This window comes from Diabrotica virgifera, chromosome 1, assembly GCF_917563875.1.
Source record: "Diabrotica virgifera virgifera chromosome 1, PGI_DIABVI_V3a".
In the NCBI taxonomy this organism is placed as follows: Eukaryota; Metazoa; Arthropoda; class Insecta; order Coleoptera; family Chrysomelidae; genus Diabrotica; species Diabrotica virgifera.
The window spans coordinates 153,559,067-153,585,021 of record NC_065443.1 but is presented as its reverse complement, the minus strand read 5'-3'; the positions used below and the strand labels follow the sequence as shown (position 1 = coordinate 153,585,021).

The 25,955-nt window shown below is 32.6% G+C and overlaps 1 protein-coding gene and 1 long non-coding RNA gene across 2 annotated transcripts in view; one reads left to right on the top strand and one right to left on the bottom strand.

Moving 5' to 3' along the window:
• The window catches only part of LOC114327791 (replication factor C subunit 1), a 182,865-nt gene that overhangs the window by 9,498 nt on the left and 147,412 nt on the right, over nucleotides 1-25,955 (top strand). The window contains exon 3 of the mRNA XM_028276501.2: nucleotides 21,977-22,433. Coding sequence (XP_028132302.2) covers nucleotides 21,977-22,433 — 457 coding nt within the window. The remainder of the gene's footprint in view (nucleotides 1-21,976; nucleotides 22,434-25,955) is intronic.
• On the bottom strand, nucleotides 11,476-20,186 carry LOC126878763 (uncharacterized). Its single transcript, XR_007695769.1, has 2 exons — nucleotides 19,836-20,186; nucleotides 11,476-11,715 (listed from the first exon to the last, which is right to left on the bottom strand). It is a non-coding gene; the product is annotated as an uncharacterized LOC126878763 (long non-coding RNA).

Sequence of the window (25,955 nt, the reverse complement as noted above, 5' to 3'; positions counted from 1 at the left end):
AACAAACACCCCTTTTTACTGCTTGACAAATATCGTACAGGTATTTTTGATCTGTACTAAGATCGTTGCTGCAGAATTCGTCCACTGATGAATCTATTTTTGAAAATAGGAAGAGTTTCACAAACTTGCAGTCGTTTTCAAGAGGCTCCGAAAACGCACTTGGTCCACTGGTATTGCCATCCAGTTTTCAAATAGGTGTCTTAGAGGTAACTCGTTGGCGTGAAGCTGACAGACAAACCACTGCACGGGCCTTTCAATTTTATTCTCCAGTAACACTATAATGCCTCCTTTCTTCTTCTTTAGGTGCCGTGTCTGTATTCAGACGTTGGCCGTCATCATGTTTACAATTTCCTGAAATCTCTCTCTATCGGCTGCTGCGCGAAATAATTCTTCTACTGTGCAGCCACACCATTGTCTAATATTACGCAGCCATGAAAGTTTCTTTTGACCAATCCATCTCTTTCCCTCCACTTTTCCTTGTATTATAAGGCGAAGCAGATGGTATTTAGGTCCTCTAATTATATGGCCGAAGTATTCTGTTTTTCTCCTCTTTATGATGCTTATGAGTAGACGTTCCGAATTCATCATTTGAAGAACATCTTCATTGGAAGTGTGCGAAACCCACGATATCTTTAGGATTCGTCGATAGCACCACAATTCGAATGCTTCTATTTTGTTTAGCATTGTGGTTTTTAACGTCCATGTCTCACAACCATACAATAGGATAGACCACACATAACATTTCAGCACATTCTTTCGAATATTCATCGACAGGTTTCTATTACATAAAACTCCTTTACGCCCTGTATTTGTGACAGTACCGTCGCATCCAACGACTTCTAAGTTATTGAGGTCCAAATTACATTTTTTTGAAAACTCCAAGATTGCATTTGCTATATTAATAGCAGTGCCAGACGTAGGACAAATGTGACCCAGGTACTTAGAACCAGGTTCTTATAATATTGTGATATGCTCTTCCACCACAGTTTTTCTTGCATTTTCCTGAAACACTAAAGACTTGTCTTTCCGTCCATCAAAGTAAAGACCACGAAGACATAATGGAATGGAATCGTTCTGTACCTCATTTCTTTTCTTTTCTCTTGCTCTTTTTATTTTGTTCTTATCGATGATATTTGTTTTATTTTGTGGATCTATGACACCAAAATCTAGTAGCACCGCTGATGCAATATCTGCTACTGCTCAAGTATCTGCAGCATAAGCGTTGACGTCCAATGTCACGTTATTTTAAGAATGATAATATAATAATCGGTAATGTTAACTTTGTTTATACTAACGTCTACTTTATTGTTATTGGGGAATTTCGGCACACACGGAAGTAGGTTCCTAAAATAAATTTTTGTCTACTTATTATTTAGTGGAAAAATACGCAAATAAAGTTTACTATACGTTATAAAGTATGCATCAAACCACCAGAACAATACAGATTTTATTTCAATTTTTTAAGTTACAAAATGAATAACCCTGATGTTTCAAAAATTAGATAATAAAAAAATATGAAGACCTGCTTTTGAAATCATTATTTTTTATTTTTTCCACTGCCACAATGACCTTTTATATTAAAAAAATAAAGAGTCTTTGTGGCAGTAGAAAAAAATATTTTTAACTACTCATTTTGGACTTAAAATTTGTGTTTTAGTGTAACTCAACTTTTTTGACCACAGGCATTGTTATTTTCCAGAAAAAATTTTTTCGGCCCACCCTACTAAAGAAAATACCTTTTGAAATATTTTTTTCTAGGAACACACTTATTCCCTTATTTATTGCACTAATTTCTGCATTACATATATTTAATTCAGCTGGTAATTTTGAAGAATAGGAGTAGTTTAAATTTGGCATGTATACTCCAAACCCCACATGGTCGTTTTGATTTTTAGATGCATCAGTGAATACAAATTGGTACTTGTTTATTAAATGATTCGTTTCCGCTTTGAAAATAATAATATTATTATTATATATGTTATTTTTAGAAATATTTAAATTGATTAGTGGAATTGGTTGATGTTGCATCTCATATTCAAATTCATAACAGGGTAATTTATCATATCTGTGAATTGAGTCTCTATATGGCTCAATATTATATAAGGCTTCACATAAATATGATTTTTCTTTGTTTCTCCCACAAACTGATTTATGTATACTAATTTTATGAGTGTATTCTAATAATTCTATTAAAGGGTGATTAATATAACAGTACTAATAAATTTAGTGGCTAACCATTGTCTTCTGTATTCTAGTGACATTTCTCTTGTTTCTGCTAATAGTACATTGGTAGGAGTCGACTTCATACATCCAAGCACTCTCAACGCGTGAAATTGTATTTTATTTAATTGATTGATTGTTTGTTGATGTGCTTGTCCAATTATTGTGCTTCCAAAGTCTAAATGAGATCTAACTAACCCATAATAGGTTAGCAAAAGTATTGCTGGGTCTGCGCCCCACCAAACTCTGCTGAATGACCTCATTATATTAATACCTTTCTGAGCTTTACCTCTTATGTTTTCTACATGGTTCTTCCAATTAAGCTTTTCTGTGAAGATGACAACTAGGTACTTGACCTCTTTTTTTATATGGTATCTTAAATATTTTAACTTTCTTAAATAATTCATATTGTCAATTGAAATTGTCAAATTGACGTATATGTCATACCTACTGTCGTTGAAGAAGAAAAATTATATATTGCTCCACAATATTGATATGATATGCAATTATTATATAAAGGTAAATTTAATTAAGACTGTTTTATCGGTGCACCAAAACCTAGGGACAGTGTTTTCTCTATTTACCTACAAAATGTCTTGAAATTTGGACACGTTATTCGAAATTATGTTGCCTTTAAAATGATGGTTTTACTTTTTTTATTTTTTTGAAAATTCTGTTGAAAAATTTGACTATACTGTTTAACGTTCTATTATAACCAAACTTTTTACGCCCATCACTTGGAAGAGTTTTTTTTCTGTAATCGTTGATTTTTTTTTCACCTTTCTGTGTCCAGTAATAATCGAGAAAAGCGTGTTCGAACTTTGAAGAAAATTGCTAAAAAATACTGAAATCTAATAGTGAAACGTGTTACTCATCATTGGCGCTGAGTTTCATCGTTATCACCTTCGTGACGTCAAATCTCATGAACGTATGGTAAGTTGGTCAGTTCGCTTGAATCAGAATCCATTTCCAGTTATTCATTCCTGTATTTTCTTCATCAACTTGCTTAGTGTTTACAGTATTCTTAGTTATTTTGAAAACATTAAAGTTCTTTAGTTTACAGGTATTTTTAAGTAAAATATTATTAGTTTAGTGGTATAAGTTACAAGTTCTTTAGTTTACGCGTATTTTTAAGTATTACATTAGTTTAGTGATATAAGTTGACAAGATAAGAAATGCGTCCCAGTAAACGTCCTAGGCCAAGGAAAAGGAGAGGAATTGCACTACAGTAAGTATTTATTATTTATATACGAGTATTTACAACCGTTTTTAAAAGCTTTTATTTAACTTGACTTATACAGTGCGGTGGAATAAGTGTTACCTGTCAAGTAAATAATGTAAGTGAATAAGCTGTCAAATTAAAAAAAAATTAAATATCTAACACGCGAAGAAAATACTTTTAAATTAAAACACACCGATAATTATTTTTATTAAGTTCAAGGACAGCTAACAATAGCTCAGAAAAAATATTGCTACTTTATTGTTTGGACACCTATGGGTTTCATTGTTGATAAGGTACATATTTATATTAGTTTATAAACGTATTAGAAACTTTTTTTTCATGTCAGAATTTTTAAAATATTCAAACAATATTTTTATGATTACTATTATAGGTCTGGATCCCGCGTATGAAAAAAAAGTTGATTAATAGCAAGCTGAAAATTTGTTAATAGCTTAAGGGTGTCTAGTCGGATAAACTTTGATATATGGGAACACTGGAACAGGGGCAGTTTTAATTGTGGAACAGGTTAAAAATTTGGAACGGTCAGGCCACGAAAACGGCACATTTATTTTGTCCGACAGAACAGACTTATACTCTCCGAACAGAGATTAAACTCTCATGCAAAAATCAGACTGCTATTTATCACCTGTCATAATTCCTGTCATTTGACGTATTCTACATGTTCCACTCATTAAAACGCCCATTTGGTGATAAATAGCAGTCTGATTTTTGCATGAGAGTTTAATCTCTGTTCGGAGAGTTTAAGTCTGTTCTGTCGGACAAAATACATGTGCCGTTTTCGTGGTCTGACCGTTCCAAATTTTTAAACTGTTCCACAATTAAAACTTCCCCTGTTCCAGTGTTCCCATATATCAAAGTTTGTCCGACTAGACACCCTTAAGCTATTAACAAATTTTCAGCTTGCTATTAATCAACTTTTTTTTCATACGCGGGATCCAGACCTATTATTATTATTTATGTATCATTATTGATCGTATACGTAATACTGATACCTGCACATACTAGACTTCACAAACTAATTTAAATATTTTCTAATTACAGATAAAAGCCGACCCGGAATTTTGGAAGCAAATATTGTCAAAATTGAAAAATTTTTATATTGAAAATATGGTGCCACATATTTTAAATAGTTAAATTAATAACAAAAGTATTTTCAGATTACTTTCTTCTAATAAAATACAAAACAGGGTGTTTTAAAATAAGACAGAAAATTATACTACTATCCACGATTTGTGTTTTATTCATCAATTGGATACTTTTCTTATGTAACTGCAACCTATAAATATATTAAAATAATGTATACATATTCCATTTAAAGGACTTTTTCCTCACAGTGCGTCGCGTCGGCTCGAAATACTTGCCAGATAAATACATTTACTATTATGATGGTTTGGCAGGTACCAATTTTTTATAGATAAATAAAAATATTTTTTGTTTAATTTTTACTAGGCTAATATCACTTTTCTCTAACAAATAAATAACTTCTTGAGATCATTTTCAAGCTATAACTGCGAAATTGGTTATTTGTTTGTGACAACAAATTGTAATTTTTTTTATAATATTTTTATGTTATTTTAAATTTATTATAAATAAACACCATGATGTTTTTTGCAGTCACGTTTCACAAATTTTTATTCAATACTATATTTAGCTAAAATATTATAAATTAAAAATGTGATAATTCTTTTTAAAACATTATCTACGATAATCAATATAAAAAGGTATTCCCGACAAAACTAATTTGAATGGAGAATAATGCATTTGTTGTCATTAAACTACCCTTCCGCTGGCGCCACTGAGTAAACATCGAACTGTAGATCGCATTCCCTACTTCAAATCAATTTCAAGTAGGGAGTCACGTGGGTCTGACGTAAGCAGTGTAGAAAAGTAAGTGATACGCCCATTTAAAATCGCATTGTGCCTCAACTGATAAAACAGCCTTAATTGTATTTTGCTTGCAGTACTGCAGTTTAATAACTAATTTTATTTACTACATACAATTGTTTACGTTTTAATAACATACCCTGAATCTTATTTTTTCTTCTTATTATTTTTTTGAAATATGGCCTTGACAATTATCCAGTAACCAGGACTAATACAATGGGCCAATATAATTAAAAGTGCGAATAATGTGGCTGAGCGTAGAAACCAGGTGTCGCTTTGCCGAACTTGCACGGTCCCAATATAAACTTATGTCCGAAATAAGTGATGATTTATTTATGATTACGAAACTGGTTGGGACATGCAAATGAAATTTGATGGGTTTGTAAGAGGCAGTTATTGTCCAGTTTTTGACATACAATTAAATTTTATATTCATCATTGGAATACATACACATAATGGTCTCAGTTTAAAAAAAAATGGTACACCACTGAGATATTTCAAATTAAAAATCATTTCTTAATTATTCGTTTAATGTGTGACAGAAAATCTTTCTTCTCTTTTTTCATATGAGGTGCTGTTTTTATGTAAAAAATATAAAATATCTTAACCCTTAGTCTCCCAGAACGTATAGATTTTTTTTGACAGTTACTTCCCGACGGTATTTTTAAGTCCGCCTTTTTTTGGTCACAACTTTTTAAAATAATAATCCAAAAGAGTTGTTTTTTCCTAACGATCTTTTAGAGTACGTAAATCTTATTCTGTATTTAAAATGAAATCATTTGAATGGTATTTGAAGTATTAAACATCAGCTGATAACTAATAAATGATATTTAACAGAACATTGTCAAATTAGATATACTTCAATACTTGGGATTTAAGGGGGAAGTCTACTGTGACAAGGGAAAAAACAGGCCGATTTTCCGGATTTTTTTTTCTATCAAAATATGACTCGTACATTAAATTAAATTAAACCGTCATCTTTATTATATATTCAAGTATTTGTAAAAAAAAATTCAAGTCGAAATATTCAAAATCGCCGTCGTGGCACTCCTTCAAGCGCAGGTCCGTTTTTTAGGGGTCCAAACGGTGTACATGAAATCTCACGTCTTGGTGATCTGAAACAAAAAACAGAATATGGTTATCATCTACATAGTATTGACTCTCGTCTGACGGAGGATTTTGTCGATAAAAAATTTTCGCGCCGAAAAAAAAATTCTTGAATTTTTTTTCTATTTTTTTTGCCCAAATTTGATGTTATAATTGTTATTATATATTGTTTTGTTTATATAATTAAACAAAAAAAGATATTAAAATAATCCTCCGTCAGACGAGAGTCAATACTATGTAGATGATAACCATATTTTATTTTTTTGTTTCAGATCACCCAGACGTGAGATTTGATGTACACCGTTTGGGCACCTAAAAAAAACGGACCTGCGCTTGAAGGAGTGCCACGACGGCCATTTTGCATATATCGACTTGAATTTTTTTTTACAAATACTTGAATATATAGTAAAGATGACGGTTTAATTTAATGTACAAGTCACATTTTGTTAGAAAAAAAAATACGGAAAATCGGCCTGTTTTTTCCCTTGTCACAGTAGACTTCCCCCTTAAGGGTAACAAAATTTGGTGGTACTTAAAAGTACCATGGGGAGACTAAGGATTAACATGTGGTTTGAGTTGAATCTTGTGTCACATTTCAAGGTCATTTTAAAATCTTTTGTAGCTTTGCGCCTATTTAAAATTTTATTTGTTGTACTTTCTCTTTATTTTCTGGTTTAATGTTATTGCTTTAGATAGTTTTTAGATTTCAGATATATGCAAAGCAGAACATAATTTCCATCTTATTGTATTTTCCATCTTAACCCTTAATAAGACAACAGGAACAATTTTTCCACTCTACTTTGCCGCCAAATTTTGATTGTCACTGTCAATACACAGAATGTTGAACTTTGTGATATTAGGTCTGTTCCTTTGTTTTAAGTGTAAAGGCGGCTGCACAATTGCCCGGGAACGGTAACGAGAACGGAAACGGGAACGGGAAAAAAGTTAACCTCTATGTAAATTAATGTTGTAGATGCACAATAACCGAGAACGAGAAGCTGTCCGGTAACGGGAACGGGAAAGTTGACCATGTTTCAACTTTCTCGTTCCCGTTGTATTCCCGGAACCAATCAGAAGGCAGTATTAAAAATACTGTCAAATGCCCAATAAAAATTTGTTATTAGAAGTGTGTGACCAAGTTTTATTGACAATTTTTATACATTTTGCATTAAAATAAATGACGAACGACGATTGATTTCTTTATTGGAAAAATGTCCTCATCCGTATGATATTGATATAGATCATAGTACGTGTACTTATATGGTAACTAGATACAATAATAATATAAATATTTGAATGATATGCTTTTTATCTTTATCCTGACAAACCTTTGCGATTGCACACATATTGTGTAAATTAGTTCCAAGATTATAAAAAACGAAAATATTATAAAAGCTCGTCATCAAATAAATCCATATTTTTAGAGTTCACAGACATGTTCTTTTAATAAAATTAGAAAAAGATCGTTCCACAAAATTTATTTTGAGAAGAAAAATAATTAATAGCACAAGTGACAGTGACACAAAACAGCTGTTTACCATTTAATTGTGAATCTGCTGATGCTTTCAGTTTCCGTTCTCGTTCCCGTTTCCGTTCTCGTTCCCGTTCCCGGTCAATTGTGCAGCCGCCTTAACACTAGTTCTTGAAAAGTGTAAGAAAAGTGTAAAAGTGTTACACTTTCTTGTTTCTTTGTTTTTCTAGTGTTTACACTTTTTTTCACGATACACTCAACTTCTGTCGTAGAACGCGTACAACTCGTTTCTTTGAAATGCTGTAGGAAAAAAAGTGTAACACTTTTCTACACCTACCTCCGAGACGGTGGTGGATATTACACTCGTCCTGCGCAGTATCATCCAACCGGAGCCAGCTGTTTAGCCGTTAAATGTGTTTGTTTACAAAAAAGATATATTTCTTTTTAGTTTAATTTAAACTAGATTTATAAATTGAAAAAACTAAAGGAGCTACAAGTTTTAATTTAATTTTGCTTAACCTCCGAGTGGCACTTTCCTGTAATTTTAAAATTATCACTCTTCAGTGATTTTTTTAATATGCTTTTATGTACTTATGTTCAACAAAGCATTTCCTTTAATTACAATTAAGCCAAAACATCGCAAATCCTGGGCCCTGGACTACTAAAGGTATCCGATATCCGCATATCAGCCATGAATATGCGTTCACTACTCTACATCAAGAAATTTACTTTCCGATAGCTCTGTCACTGAATATATCACCAAGTACAGGAAAACCTATTTAAAACTTATAAAATCAGCTAAAAAATCGTACTATCAAAATCGTCTGAGAAGCTCTAAAAGTCTTGCAAAAGAAACTTAGTCCATAATAAACGATCTTCGAAATAAAATTCACCCAGCTTAAACATTTTTCCTTTTAGACCCTGGAAATCTAAATGAATACTTTGTTAATGTGAGTAAAAATATAACATCAACTATTTTGTCACAAGATCCATTCTTTATAAGGCCAGTTGATCTGCCATCTGAACTGATCCAAACAATCAATAGTATCAAAAGCAAATCTTCCTATAGTACTGATAAAAATTTTCTTAAATCTCCCAGGACATGTGTTGGGAGTCCTCATCTCGCCAATTAATGATTCTTTTGAGAAAGGTAAATTTCCAGAGTGCCTAAAGACAGCTATCATTATTCCTCTTCATAAGGGTGGTGAAAAATCTAATTCCTGTAAGTATATACCTATTGCATTACTACCGGTACTCCAAAATTATTGAGACTCATAAAAGCATGACTTATGTCCTTTCTTGTTGAAAACAACATTTTGTTACAAAATCAGTTCGGCTTTTTAAATAATAAATGTACTGCTGATGCCATGTTTTCTGTACTACATGAGGTTTATCAAGCACTGAGCAATAATCTTCACACTGCCACTGTTTTTTGTGACCATGCCAAAGCTTTTGATTGCCAAAAAAACTAAATTTCTATGGAATTCGAAGAATTTCTTTGAATTGGTTTCAATCTTACTTGGATAGTTAGAAACAACTGGTTAGAGCAAATAATACAGACTCTAGTCTCCAAAATATTGTATGTGGGGTCCTCTACAAACCACAAGGTTCAGTATCAGGTCCTCTACTTTTCCTTACGTTTATTAATGACATCCCTAGTTTAAAAATTGATGGAAAAAATTTTCTTTTTGCTGATGATACCAGTATTACTTGGAGCAACTCAAATATTGCTACTATACCTTCTGATCTACTCACGATAAAAACCTGGTCCAATTCTAATTTACCTTTTTTTAACATAAAACAGCATTATCCTATACAGGAGCTCGTCAATCTTTACCTCTTAACACATTCACAGACACAACTGCATATGAAGCCACTTACTTCATAAGATGTGTCTACATCTAAAGTGTGTCTGTGAATGTGTTAATAACAGCCAGATCAGTATCGTTGATTCTGTAAAGTTTCTTGGTATTTTTTTTAGATAGCAATCTTAAGGGTTAAAAGGGTCTAAAGGGATAAACGTTGACTGAAAGCGATATTATCATTAATACCCGTGGTGCCTTCAACATTTAATGTCTGACTAAATTATTCTTTATAGGCAAAAAAATTTAAGGAATTTTGAATTAATTAGTTTTCAAATAAGTACATTTACCAGCAACAGTTGTAACGTAATTGTGTCAACTCGACAGTATTTAACTAGTTATTTGAATTTAATACCCTAGCTAGGGCATTATTTTTCAAAATAAATATTGAAAAATAACACCCTAGGGCATTATAATATAACTGACTTCGAAATCATGTACAGTGGAACCTCGATTATCCGTCTCTCCATTAACCATCATCTCTGTTAACCGTCAGGGTACATACAGAAGTTGTATTGAGTTATACATTAGCAATCATTTTAATGCAAAAAAATAAAAAAAAAGTTAATTTGATTTGTGATGAGGACACAAACGGCTATCCATTGCTGACAGATAAAGAAATCATTGAAATGGCAACCAAGGCGGACCAAACCTATTCGGAAGCTGACACAGTAGCTATATTGATGCTTGGACACAAGGAAGCTTGACTGTAGCTATATTGATGAACCTATTGTAACTGACAAAGATTTGCGTAAATAATCTAGAGAAGCTGCATCGCATATGTAATAATTCATCGAGTGGTATTCTCAACAAGAAGAAGCCAATAAAGTAGATTGTATGATCTTATGCCGATTAAGAAATTCAGCCGTCGCAAAATATGAAGCAGCAGTAAAACAAACACAGATTTCAGAATATTTTAAATTGATTCGATTGTACGAACACAAATCCCTCTTATATTGTCAAACAAACCATACAAATGAAATTTGAGAGTTGTACTATGAATTTTTATTTTTTTTAGTGTTCTGTTAACCGTCTTTTCGATTATCCGTCATACCCTTGGTCCGGTGCCCTGACGGATAATCGAGGTTCTACTGTAATAATATTAATGTCCGACTGGTATATTATTTGACAAATAATGACATGATTTTGAAGTCAGTTTGATAAATAATGACATGATTTCGAAGTCAGTTAAGTATGATATAATGCCCTAGGCTCTAGGGCATTATTTTGAAAAATTACGCCCTAGGGTATTAAATTTAAATAACTAGTTAAATACTGTCAAGTTGACAAATAACAACCCAAGTAAAACTATGGTTACCACAATTACGTTACAACTATTGCTGGTAAATGTACTTATTTGAAAACTAATTAATTCAAAATTCCTTCAATTTTTTGCCTATAAAGAATAATTTAGTCACATTAAATGTTGAAGGCACCACGGGTATTAACGATAATATCGCTTTCAGTCAACTTATATCCCTCAGGCCAAAGGCCCTCGGTATATACACCATTGACCTCAAGTGTTATTATCCTTATAATACCCTTGGTGCCTTAACTATAATCTCACAATCAGCCCATAGAAGGTGTCAAACAAATAAAATATTTGGGAATCATACTTGATAATTTATTAACAATTAAACGATTACTTTATTGATTACAGTTAATTTATTAAATGGAAATTAAGGTAATAATAATAATAATGTTTATTCAAAAATAATCAAATATAAAATCTTCCTGAGACTAAAAACATATTTAAGTGTATAATTAATAAGAATTAACATAGGAAGCCACAAGGAAATAAATCTGCACGTAGCTATAGCCCAAAGTAACTCCTGTTATTTATCCAAATCTTTACTAGTCAAACACATTTGTTTTGAAGTTCCAGCAGTTTCTTCTTTTTATACCTTTTAAATATCTGGTGGTTGTTCCTAAAACAAAGACATAAATAAAAATTCTACATTGTGTACCATAAAAAAAATCATAAAAATGTGGAAAGTATCACAAGAATAAAGAAAAATCCCAGATATAAAATTAACTATTAAAATAAAAATAGTAAATAATTATTTAAATCTGACACTTTTCTTATTATCAAGTATATTCAAATGGGAAATAAGCCACAATTTTACCTAAAAATGATTTTATTAACGTTTCGACGCCCAAGTCGGGTGTTGTTGTCAAAATACAAAATAATACTAAATAAACAAAAATGTTGTTGCTTAGTAAAAAATTCTTCTAATAATTTAATTAATCTGACTCATTTATATCGGCAATTCAGACACGTATTATACATTTTAAAGTAGACGACTTTAAAATGATACTGCCAATATTGATGAGTTGCGTTCCTGGGACGACTTTACTAAAAGATAGTTCATTCGATTACATGAAATCAATCCCAACTCAAGAATATCCGCCACAAAAAATCATAGCATGTGATCTGTCTTTAAAAAGACAACCAAATGCAACGGTGGCACTGAAATTCTCGCGTTAGAGATTCCATAGTAAATCACGAGGGAAAACCAGGAAAAAACCTCGTGATACTATCCCGACATCGTAAGTATTTGGGTTTACATTTAGTTTACTCTCAAAACTAATACCAAATTCTGACTTGATATTTAAATTTTAAATAATACTAAAATACTAAATATGTACTAACTTGATATGTTACTGATTTACTAATTGTGGTATTTTCTTTCTATTGACTTCCTCCTTTAATATGGGTAACCACATCCTACTGCATTCTACCGAGGAATTTGCGACACAATTGGTTTCATTTAGCATAATTAGAGCCGCTTCTTTGATTTTTCTCTTTTTACTATCTGCTTCTTTTAGGACTATACTTGAATCTCTCCACTGAACTCTATGTTCATTATCCCATGCGTGTTGACATATTTGAGATCTATCAAATTCTCTATTTTTTATATAAGACTGATGTTCATTTACTCTAACGTCTAATGGTCTTGACGTTTCACCTATATAAAATTGTTCGCATTTACAAGGTATTTTATAAATACAATTCTTTGTTCTTTCTTGTTCACTGTTAGGTTTAGTTTTAGATAGGATATAAAAAGTAAAAGGACTATCCGAGAAAATTAAAACAATAGGAAATAAATTCAACATATCAACAACATTCAAAACAACAAACACATTGAGATCTATTCTATCTAAAACTAAACCTAACAGTGAACAAGAAAGAACAAAGAATTGTATTTATAAAATACCTTGTGAATGCGAACAATTTTATATAGGTGAAACGTCAAGACCATTAGACGTTAGAGTAAATGAACATCAGTCTTATATAAAAAATAGAGAATTTGATAGATCTCAAATATGTGAACACGCATGGGATAATGAACATAGAGTTCAGTGGAGAGATTCAAGTATAGTCCTAAAAGAAGCAGATAGTAAAAAGAGAAAAATCAAAGACGCGGCTCTAATTATGCTAAATGAAACCAATTGTGTCGCAAATTCCTCGGTATAATGCAGTAGGATGTGGTTACCCATATTAAAGGAGGAAGTCAATAGAAAGAAAATACCACAATTAGTAAATCAGTAACATATCGAGTTAGTACATATTTAGTATTTTAGTATTATTTAAAATTTAAAATATCAAGTCAGAATTTGGTATTAGTTTTGAGAGTAAACTAAATGTAAACCCAAATACTTACGATGTCGGGATAGTATCACGAGGTTTTTTCCTGGTTTTCCCTCGTGATTTACTATGTAATCTCTAACGCGAGAATTTCAGTGCCACCGTTGCATTTGGTTGTCTTTTTAAAGACAGATCACATGCTATGATTTTTTGTGGCGGATATTCTTGAGTTGGGATTGATTTCATGTAATCGAATGAACTATCTTTTAGTAAAGTCGTCCCAGGAACGCAACTCATCAATATTGGCAATATCATTTTAAAGTCGTCTACTTTAAGGAAGCTCTCACACCAAAAGCGATATCCGATCGATATATGTAACACGCAACATCCCATATAGTCCAGACTGTATCGTCGTCTCCGTTAGGTAAATTATTTCGATCCGTCTTTTTTGCACAAACGTTTTTACTTAAAAAAAGGTTCTAATAACAAATACACGGTGCCGGGAGGTGCCGCGGTCGGATAATTGTTTAAACAATTTTTTTAAACAAATTTAAAAAATCAGTTTTTTCACTTCGTACCAATTTTTTTAGATTCTTTGGGACATGAGCAAAAAAGGTCTCTTATGATTTTTCTCGAAAATTAATTGTTGTCGAGTTATACGCGATTTAAAATTTGAAAACCCAAGGCTTTAACTCTGTTAAAAATTTTTATTATGAAAGTCAGAAAGTGACTAAATCAAAGTTTAAAGCCCCCCTACGTGATCCTGAAGAAATTTTTGTCATTAATTTATTACTAAACTGTTTTTAACTGTTAGCACTAACAGCGTATTGAGGCGGCCGTCAATGTGAGTGCGAGTAAGATGCACCATTGGTTGCCGGAATGGTGCATCTCTTTCGCACTCACATTGACGGCCGCCTCAATACACTGTTAGCGCTCATTGATAATAATTAAAAATAACAGCTTAGTAATACATTAATGACACAAATTTTTGCAAGATCATGTAGGGGGGGGGGCTAACTTTTATTTAGTCACTTTTTGTCTTTCATAATAATAATTTTTAACTGAGTTATTAAGCCTTGAAAATGGTCATTTTGGTGTTATATATAATCTTAGCTTGGATTCCAGGCCATACTGGAGTAAAGGGGAATAAGAGGCTGATAAATTGGCAAATATAGGCAAGACTTTAAACGTTTCTGCAGACATTGAAATATATAAATTTGACTTTTTACCTTTCATTAAACACAAAATTGTAGTTTGAGTTATAATTGAGTTTAAAGTTGAATTGACAAAACAGTTTAAAACTGAAGGGAAATGGTATCAACAATACCAAAGTGATTTTTCTACAAACCCTTGGTTCCACAAATTCACATTTGTGGATCGAAGGCACTTGACATCATCAATTATTAGGATGCGAACGGGTCAATGCCTCACACCAGATCATTATTTGTTTAAAATTAATTGTAGTGATACTCCTTTTTGTGAATGTTGACAAATAGGAAGTATAACTCATATGTTACTTGAATGCCCAATTACAAAATAAATCAATTTGACCTGTATCAGGAACTTGTTAATATAGGAAGTCCAACCCCCATTTCAATATAAAATCGTCTACATAATATTAATGACCAAATCTTAAGAACGATCAATCAATTTATAATAATATTTCAAATTAAAATATATAAAATAGTTATTTGACGATCATAATACAATGAATTTAAAGAAGGGAATATGGAAAATCCAGACCCTTTGAAAAAAGGATTCAGCGTTTTTCAAATTTTAAATCGCGTATAACTCAAAAACAATCAATTTTAGAGAAAAATTACAAGAAACTTTTTTTGCCCATAATGACCCAAAGAACCTCTTTTTCAATAAGTTTGTGCAAAGAAAACGAATCCGAATAATTTACCTAACGGGGGCAACGATACAGTATGGTCTAATAAATATCAGCCGTTAATATATGTATTCAATGCACTTAAACTATTACCTAGAATTCTTTGAAACGTCGTCCGGGGTCGGATTCTCAAAAAAAGGGCAGAGTGTGCCATAGCATATGCCCAGATGTGTATACATATTTGGGATTGAAAGCGTAGAACGAGAGGGATCCTAGGGCATTATAATTTTTGAGATAATAGGTTTCTTGAAATCAATTTTTTACAATAATTTGTTTACTTACATAATAAACTTAAAAAAGTCTTAAAAGAATAAACATGCTTGTTGACTTATCTATCTAATGTTTACAGATTAATATTTACAGTTTTTTGACAAATCATTTTTTTCTAGTATAATTTAAATTTGTTAAATTGGTACCCAAATCCCTTTTTTATTTAGTCCAAGTAGTAAATAATTTTATATATATAATCTATATCTAAACCTTTCTTAAGGTGTTTGAAAAATACATTTCATGCATCTATATCATATACAAATCGTCTCCACTCTTGCTTATTCTTGGACCTTCGTTTCGCTTCAGTCCAAGTTGTATTTTTCTTCAGAATTCTTACCACTTCATCGTTCCAGGTTTTCTTTGGTCTCCCTTTTTCTCACTTGTTTTGTACTGATGCCTCCCATACGCGTTTTACTTGTCTATTGTCGTTCATTCTACACAAAACCCAAAAAGATTTAAGCTTGTTCTTATCTAGTATTTGTGTTTTTGGTTCGACTTGTAGTTCTTCTCTTACAATGCTGTTTCTTATTCTATCGCGTCTTGTAATTCCTTTTACTTTTCATGAGTACTTAATGTCCATTGAGTTTATTCTATTTTTCGATGATTGTGTTAGCACCCAGCTCTCACTACCATAGGTGGGGATCGGCCTGAAGATCATTTTATACACCCCCATCTTCGTCCTATTGCTTACTTCTTTCTTTCCAATGAATGCTCTGTTTAAGCTGTAGTACATTCTGGAAGTCATGGTTATCCTTTCGTTGACTTATTCTTCTGATCTTCCTCCATTTTCTATTTTCACACCCAGGTATTTATGTATATGTTGTTACTTGTTCTAGTTTTTGGTTATTTATCTCTATATTTACTCGATTATCCTCATTTCCCATGACCATTATCTTTGTTTTCTCCATGTTTATTTTCATATTTCTTTTCCTAATAATACAAAAAAATAATTTTTTATACAAATTAAGTGATATTTTTAAAGTTTATGGACAATTGATAGTTTGTTCGCTGACGGTAAAATAATGCAAAACCTATAAATTTTAAAGATCCGCTTAGATTGACATGAAATTTGGCATATACATATATAGGTAGCATGGGGGTGAGTTTCATCCCTTCTCGAGGGTGAAAAAATATACGTTCAAAATAAGACCGGAAATGGATAAACTAACTAATTCTAAGCAACTTTTAAATAATTGATGGATTCGACCGTTACTTGATGGAAGTTCATTTTATCTCACAATAAAACACTGAAAAACGTTTGTTTTCTATACTTCCACAAAATTTATTACAACTATGTTATTACTACAGCTGTTTCGGCAAAGTGTCTTTCTCAAGTGATATATTTTACAATGTGTTTGCCTTTTTAAGTCTTTAACTGAAGAGGTTGAGGAGTGGGGAGCTGTTTGTCTCGAGTTGGTCATTCAGAATTATATCTGTATTTTTCAATTTATTAATTTCCATTGATTCTAAAAGTGATAGCTTAAGGCCTTTATTTTGAATATGTAGAATTTGAAACTCTTCACTGAAAGAATGATTATGATTATGATCTAGAAGGTGAAGTGCGTATGTAGAAGTGTCTGTTTTTCTATTGTTGAAAGCCCTTTTGTGTTCTGCTATCCGTTTGTCAAAAGTTCTGCCAGTTTGACCGATGTAAGTTTTCGGACAGTCACCACAAGTTAGTTTGTACACACCACTCTGTAGTTGCTTTCTCTTTCGGCTTTTATTGTTTTTAATATGTTTGCTTAAGTTGTTGTTAGTTCTGAAAGCTGGTGTTATTCCTTTCTTTTTTATGTATCTGGCTATTTTTGTTGTTATTTTGCTCTCTCACATATACTGGCAAATATACTGAGTACATATACTGAAGTTCCAAAATTGGCACGCTCCTGTATTCTACATAATATATAAAATGTGTGATGCGACGTTATCTCTGTTGAGTGTAAACAGATGTACGCTATTAATTATGAACTGTGCAACATTTTACGTATGAATTTTATTTTATGTGTTGCATTTGGTATGAGAGCTTCCTAAAATGTATAATACGTGTCTGAATTGCCGATATAAATGAGTCAGATTAAATAAATTATTAGAAGAATTTTTTACTAAGCAACAACATTTTTGTTTATTTAGTATTATTTTGTATTTTTACAACGACACCCCACTTGGGCGTCGAAACGTTAATAAAATCATTTTTAGGTAAAATTGTGGCTTATTTCCCATTTGAATATACTTGATTATAAAAATGCCACAAGAAAATAGCTTCAGAACAACTTTTCTTATTGGAACTTCTTTCTGGTAACATCCTTAATCTCTGACTTTTACAATTTATAAGACAAGAGATGATGAATAAAGAAAGGGAAAAGGACTCTGCAGTATACAGTTACATTCTGCTTTCATTAATCTAGAAAAAAGATCAGAAAGATAATTCAAAGTCCGAAATTGTAAAAGTCAAAAAGAGATTAAGGATGTTACCAGAAAGGGGTTCCAATAAGAAAAGTTTCAGATTTAAATAATTATTTACTATTTTAATAGTGAATTTTGTATCTGGGACTTTTCTCTTTTCTTTAAGAGATATCGCTGAAGCATCCTAATAGTAGATAACTATTTTTGAAATTCCACTTAAATAGACAATTTGATTTTGTTTTGATTCAGAGGTGTGCAGGCAGCTCCACTGGGGATGCCGTAAGGCAGAAACAGCTGTCTGGAGATTGTGTATCGCATCTGGATCGAAAGGAAACATAAACTGTCTCTTCACTATCACAAGAGTATTTTAATATCTTTATTGAATAAAAGTAGTCAAAAAAAAAGGACTAGTTGGTGGAGCGAAGAGATAAAAATAGCTGTGAAAGAAAAGAAAGTACCATGGAGAGCTTATCTAGAAAATAACAGTTAATAAGCAAGGAAGCTTGTGAAAGAAAAAGTTAAAAAAGCTAAATTGGAACAGTGGGAGAGATTTGGAGAAAAGATGGAGCAAGACAGTAGTAGGACAAACCAAAAATTGTTCTATAAAGGTCTGAAAAAATGAGAGGTAAATCAGGTAGTACTGTCGTGCAAATAAAAAAAAATAAAAATGGAGAAACACTTACCCAACCACAAGATATAGTTAATAGATGGAGTAAATATTTCAAAGAGTTGAGTAATGAAATAACAATGGAAGAATTAACGGAAGCCATTGCAAAAATGAAAAATGGTAAAGTGGCAGGAATAGATAATATCAAAACACGATTGTTGAAATATATGGGGGAATCTGCATTACACTACTTACACAAATTACTGATAACAATTTGGAAACAGAAACGCATCCCAGAAGATTGGGCAACAGCAGTAATGGCTCTTCTGGTAAAGAGGGGGGAGGTAAAAAAGTAATGTTCAAATTATCGAGGTATTTTCATGCTAAGTGTACTGGCTAAGATTTATGAATGAACACTGGAGATGAGACTGAGAAAGAAAGTGGAACATCAACTAGACGATGCACAAAAAGGTTTCTGACCGGGCACAGTGTCCAAGATCATATCTTTACTATAAGACAATGGAAAAAGCCTTTGACAAGGTAACCGGACATCACATTTGGAAAGGGCTTGAACTGTTCGATGTTGGAGGAGAACTAATTGATGCAAGTAAAATTTATGTACTGGAACATTGTGCGAGCATTAAACTGTGAATCGAACAAATTTGCTAATACACAAGGAGTAAGGCAAGGTGGAGTTTTAAGCTCACTGCTATTCATTATATTATATATATGAATGAACCAATAAAAAAATGCAGTAGAGTCCCGAAAATTAGATTTAGGTTACCATTGATTAAAAAGTATAACTCTGAGTAAATGTGTATTTGCAGATGACATTGCATTGATACCAAGTTCAGAGAAATCTTTACAAAGCAACCTAAATTTATAGACGAGAGAACTTGCAGACAAAGGAATGAAAATAAAATTAGCAAAGACCAAAACTTTACTTATTTCCAAGACACCGAAAGAAATCCATATAAACCTAGACGGAAATTTAGTAGAACATATGAACGATTTTGAATATTTATAAACTATAATAGACAAAAAATGCAAAAAAAAATGAACAACAGAATTGCTAAAACATCATGATTATATCACTCCCTCACTACAGGTTTCATTAGCAAAAGAGAAATTAGTGAGAAGACAAAGGCGACAGTATATTATATACCTCCCTTCTCTGCTTCATGGAAGTGAAACATGGCTGGCTTTCCTAATAATTAAGCTTGAATTATCACATCTTTATTATTATTGTAGACATTTAAAATCCTTATTAATTGAATTACATTAAACTTACCACTTATAAAATGTTTACTTTTCATATTTTAATTTTAATTCCCTTATATCTGTTCTTCTTGTGGCTTTTATCCATTGTCCCCGGCTTTGTTTGGATAATTAATTTAAATGTATTGCATGGGGAGCCTTGGGAACAGTACAAAATAAGACTTTTCCCTGTCTGCCCTACTCCCACAATTTACAACACTACAAGTTACATGTATAAGCTTCTCAAGAAAGCCCTTGCTACTTGCAAACTGATAACTGCTATGGACTAATTCAGTTCTGTAGGCCAGTGTTTCCCAACCAGTGGGTCGCGACCCACTAGTGGGTCGCTGGCGGATTTCAGGTGGGTCGCGGCGTAGCTCTTACAGTAGCTGAATTACGTACATTTATATCATCATGGGTGAGTGATGGGTCGCGAATATGAAAAAACATCCGAAGGTGGGTCGCCAGACATAAAAGGTTGGGAACCACTGCTGTAGGCGATAAACTACTTTATATTTGATTTGCTATCACAATTTCGCTGCACAATCGACAATAAAAAATAAAAACAAACAGGATATTCTTTACAAATGTAAATATTAGGATTAGGTTATGTTATGTGCCCCCAGTTAGGCCATATTCGGAAGTTCCTTGTCCCTTTGCTTGATTGGCAGATTGGCACACCGATAATTTTCGTTTAATACTGCCCGCTGTCATGAGCCGCTGTCACATCCGCTGTAATTTACACTCAAATGTCCATAGAATTTCTTACACTTACACTCAAAAGTGTAACACTAAAAAACAAAGGAACAGACCTATTAAGTATTTATTTGTTTCATGGATAAATACACTTATCCAGGAAACGAATGCTTAATATCACAAAATTCAACATTCTGTGTATTGACAGTGGCAATCGAGATTTGGCTATAAAAAAGGTGGGAAAATTGTTCCCTATTAAGGTTAAAAAGTGCAGAGCAAAAGTTTAACTATTTTTATGTGATGTTTTAACACATAAAGCGCCATGGCGGTCCGTAGGGACCTAGGGACTGATATAGAAAGTTCCCCATATACCATCGAGGTCCCCAGGGACCGCTGCTTATTGACGAAACTGTGACTATGACAAAGAACAACATAGTTGGTAGATCTATTTCTACAAATCTCTTAATTTATCTACCAGACATTTCTGATACTTTGGAAAGAAAACCCCAAGTAGATGCTGTTTACACAGACTGTTCCTGAGCCTTTGATATTGTGAAACATAAGTTGTTGTATAACAAACTAAAAGCTACCAGATTTACAGGCAATCTTTTCAGTTGGTTGTACAGCTATCTTACAAACAGGGTATAATTTGTGAAGGTAGCCAGTTAAAACCTTATCTTTTTGCTACATTCGTCAATGACATTCAATCTAAATTAGGCATCTTAGAGTTCCTATTATTTTTGGATGATTTAAAAGTTATAAATACAGTAAAACCTGCCATATCCGGATCAATGTGGCGACAGACCGATCCGGATATGAAAAAATCCGGATATCAAGACCACTACTTCTTTTATAGTCTCTGAAACGTTTTCTCCTTCATACATTCTAGTAATCAACGCCGTCAATAACGTTCGTCGATAGACACGTTTTATAGATTCTATAATACATTATTTCGCCATCTTTTAGTTCTTCTTTTAGTGCGTTGTCCAACAGCAGGACTCCCTTTCTCTGTAGATTTCGGTAGATTCGGACGGCGTAGAACCGTCCGGATATGGGGAGGTTCGGATATGACAGGTCCGGATATGGCAGGTTGTACTGTAGATATAAAAATGGGTTAGATAATTTTATGAGTGGTGCAACTAGAACCAAATGATGATTATTATTGAAATGACATGCGAAAATGAGAAAAATGAAATGAGTTAATTGTCATTTTTTATAGAAAAATTTGTTTTTTTTTGTTTATTCTCTTATTTAACTCAGTTAAAATAAGTCAATATTTTTGAAACTTGATTTCTCAGTCGATCACCAAACTTCCGCACACCTTCCACTGTGCCGAGATGAGCGGCGTCGCTGCGCGCTGTAAGACCAATACTGCATTCTAACTGGGGCTTCTACTATAGAGAAATAAATACTTAAATTTTTTAATTTATTATTCATAGGTAATATTTCCATATTTATGTAAAAATGTTCATATTTTAGACTAAAACAGAAATAGGAGTACATGAAGATGAAGCTTTTGAGAAAACTCTCATGGAACTGGATGATGACTTACTTGCAGATAACTTGGATATTCTGGATAAAACAGCAGATGATGCTTTAAATATAAAAACTACGCATAGAGAAGGCGTAAAGACCAAATCTAAAAAAGGTTCCAATAACAAAGATACCCCAGTTAAAGATAGTAAAAGGGAAGAAAAACATGAAGACGAAATTAAAAAGAAAAAGATGGAAACTGAAAGTGAAGTACACACTGATGAAGATTTTAATAAAACATTGAAAGATCTGGATACTGAAAGTTCAAAGAGCAATCAATCTTGTACAAAACCTAAAATTGTTGTTGATGATGTTGAACCTAAACAAAGCAGTTCCAAGGAAAATTCTCCAAATAAGTCGAATGATGAGAAAAGAACTAAAAGACATAGATCTCCATCTAAAGGTATTTATTATTATTATAATTTTAATTATAACTTAATTTACAATCAAATTTGTTTGAATCAACTTTTGCTAGTGTTTTAGTATTTCTCGTATTTTTTATTTGTTTTTCTCTATAATATAAAGTCAATGAGCTCTTGATTATGATCTAAATAAATTGTAACAGTTTCTTTAAAAATCAATGCCGTTCTCTAAAATACAATAGAAAACTACTGCATGGAAACACATTGATTATATTAATAAAATGTTTGATTGGCGATTATCACCATTGGATGAGATTGGTGAAATAATGACATGGAAAGACCTATTCGCTCGCTTGGTAGAACATTCATAAAGAAATAAGAAGTTCCTAAAAGGTGGAAACAGTATAGTTTTGCTTTATAAAAGACGGTGACAGAAATAAATTTGAACTATTGAGTCATTGCACCAATACATTATGCAAATTACGTGGAAATTTCCTAAAAACTAAAATAAAAGATGGATATTAGGACAACGAAGCAGAAGCAAAAACCGGTGCCAAATTGGAAGTTTAACTAACAATACTTACTGATCCATGGCTTTACACAGTATATTGTATCTATACCGTTTGTATCACATCCCAATCGTTATTTCTTTTTGTCATATACAGTGTGTCAATTTGAAAAGTTGCTACCCCCCTATAATTTGGTTCCTATAGAAAATCTAAAAATATACAAAACACATCAAATTTATTTGTGAGGGAGACATTTTGTAGACCAGTTTTCAACTAAATTACATCAACCCTCTAGTGGGGGCGGACACAACCCCCAAAATCTTTAATGGAAAGGGGGGTTGAGTGATACCTCATTTTAAAGGTCATTCAATTACTTTTTCAAAAATACCACATAATTTATATTTCTTTTCAGTACTTTTGGAAAAATCTTGTGACTCAATACTCTAAAAAAATTTTGGAGTTCTGAACTCTATACTTAATATCTTTATGGTTTTACTTGATTTTTACAAAAGTACTTAAAAGAAATACAATGTGTGTGGTATTTTTGAAAAGGTACTTGAGGGGACCATTTTGTTGACCAGTTTTCAACTAAATTACGTCAACCGTTGATTGAGGTATTGAGGTATTGTTACGAAAGAAAACGAGACCTCTGCTATATTCGCCTCATAGATGGTAGGCCAAAAGCCACCTAGTGAGCAGATATGTGAATCTCTAACCCTTAGAACGATAAAGAAATTTGTATAAAATTCTACTTGTATTATTTTTGGATTTGACCACAAAACACTACAAACTTATTTTCCTCGGCAGCGTTGCCAGTTCTAAATGTTTTGGAAATATTCGGCATCGAATATATTTATTAGTCCAAGCTGTATAGTCGCCTCCGTTATGTAAATTATTCCTTTTCGGTTATTTTGCACAAATTTACTCAAAAAGAGATCCTTATAACAAATCCACAGGGTACCGGGCGGTACCGCGGTCGGAAAATTGTTTAAACATTTTTTTTAAACAAATTCACAAAAATACTTTTTTTCACTTCGAACAAATTTTTTTTAGATTCTTTGGGTGATTCTCAGCAAAAAAGGTCTCTTGTTATTTTTCTCTAAAATTGATTGTTGTCGAGTTATACGCGATTTAAAATTTGAAAAAGCTAAAATAACAATTTTCAAGGGTTAATAACTCGGTTAAAAGTAATCATTATGAAAGTCAGAAACTGACCAAATTAACAAAGATTAAAGTCCCCTCTTACAAGATCCTGAAGAAATGTTTGTCATTATTTCATTACTAAGATGTTATTTTTAATTATCAACAATGAGCTTTAAGCGTGTATTGAGGCGGCCGTCAATGTGACTGCGAGTGAGATGCTCCATTGGACGGCTGGAATTGTGCATCTCTTTCGCAATCACCATTGAAGGCCGCCTAATATGCGCTTAGCTCCCATTGTTAATAATTAAAAATGGCAGCTTAGTAATAACATAATGACAAAAATTTCTTTATGATCTTGTAAAGGGGGCTTTAAACATTGATTAGGTCCCTTTCTGACTTTCATAATAATTATATTTAACCGACTTATTAAACCTTGAAAATGGCCATTTTCGCATTTTTCAAATTTTAAATCGCGGATAACTCGACAACAATCAATTTTAGAGAAAAATCACAAGTTACTAGGTCTGGATCCCGCGTACCAAAAAAAGTTGATTAATAGCAAGCTGAAAATGTGTGAATAGCTTAACGGTGTCTAGTCGGACAAACTTTGATGTACGGGAACATTGGAACAGGAGAAGTTTTAAGAGTGGTTCAGGTTAAAGATTTGGACCGTCAGACTACGAAAACTGTATTTTGTCGGATAGAACTTCCAATTGATTTGTTACGTTTTCATTGAACTCTAATGCAAAAATCAGACTGCTATTTATCACCAACGTAATTCCTGTTATTTGACATATTCTACGTGTCGGACTTATTAAAATGCCCAGTTGGTGATAAATAGCAGTCTGATATTTGCATGAGAGTTTAATAAAAGGGTAACAAATCAATTAGAAGTTCTGTCCGACAAAATAGATGGGATGTTTTCGTAGTCTGATGCTCCAAATTTTTAACCTGTTCCACGATTAAAACTTCCCCTGTTCCAGTGTTCCAATACATCAAAGTTTGTCCGACTAGACACCCTTAAGCTATGATCAAATTTCAGCTTGCTATTAATCAACTTTTTTTTGGTACGCGGGATCCAGACCTATACCTATTTTGCTCAGAATGACCCAAATGATCTAAAAAATTATTTTTGTGAATTTGTTTAACAAAAATTATTGTTTAACCAATTTTTCGATCATGGTACCGCCTCTCACCCTGTGGATTTGTTATAAGGACCTCTTTTTGAGTAAGTTTGTGCAAAAATTTCGAATTGGAATAATTTACCTAACGGGGGCGACAATACATACTCGACTATATCCTGGACGTGTTAGCAAACATCTTTCTTAAATACCGTTATATATGAAGGGTAGTGCTGGTGATTTATTGCCCGGCTGGCTACATACATAGGCTCGCTTAGAATTAAAATAAAACCAGATGTGCGAACCACTTTGCTTTGGAAATATTTACCTATACAGTAATATATTTTTTTTTTTTTATTGGCGATCATTCTGGCTTTAATGATTTTATTAACTGATGCTTTAAATAGATTAGTTGTTGTGGAGAACCATTTCCTCAGGTTCTTTAACCATGATATTCTTCTTCTTACAATTTCTCGCTTCCGAATACTTTGCCTTGAAGTATTACCCTCAGTAATCTGTATTTGGTGCCGTTTCTCATTATGTGTTATACTAACTTTCGAACTTTTTAACGAGATATACTAACTTTCTCCTTTTAATGGTGTACATCACTTCTCTTTCTTTTCCCATTCTTCGTAATACGGTCTCGTTGGTTATCTTGTCCGTCCATGATATCCTTATGATTCGCCTGTATAGTCACATCTCGAAGGTTTCAAGTTTTTTCTCCATCGCTTTAGTGAGTGTCCAGGATTCAACTCAGTAGTATAATATTGAGAAGATATAACATCGTAGG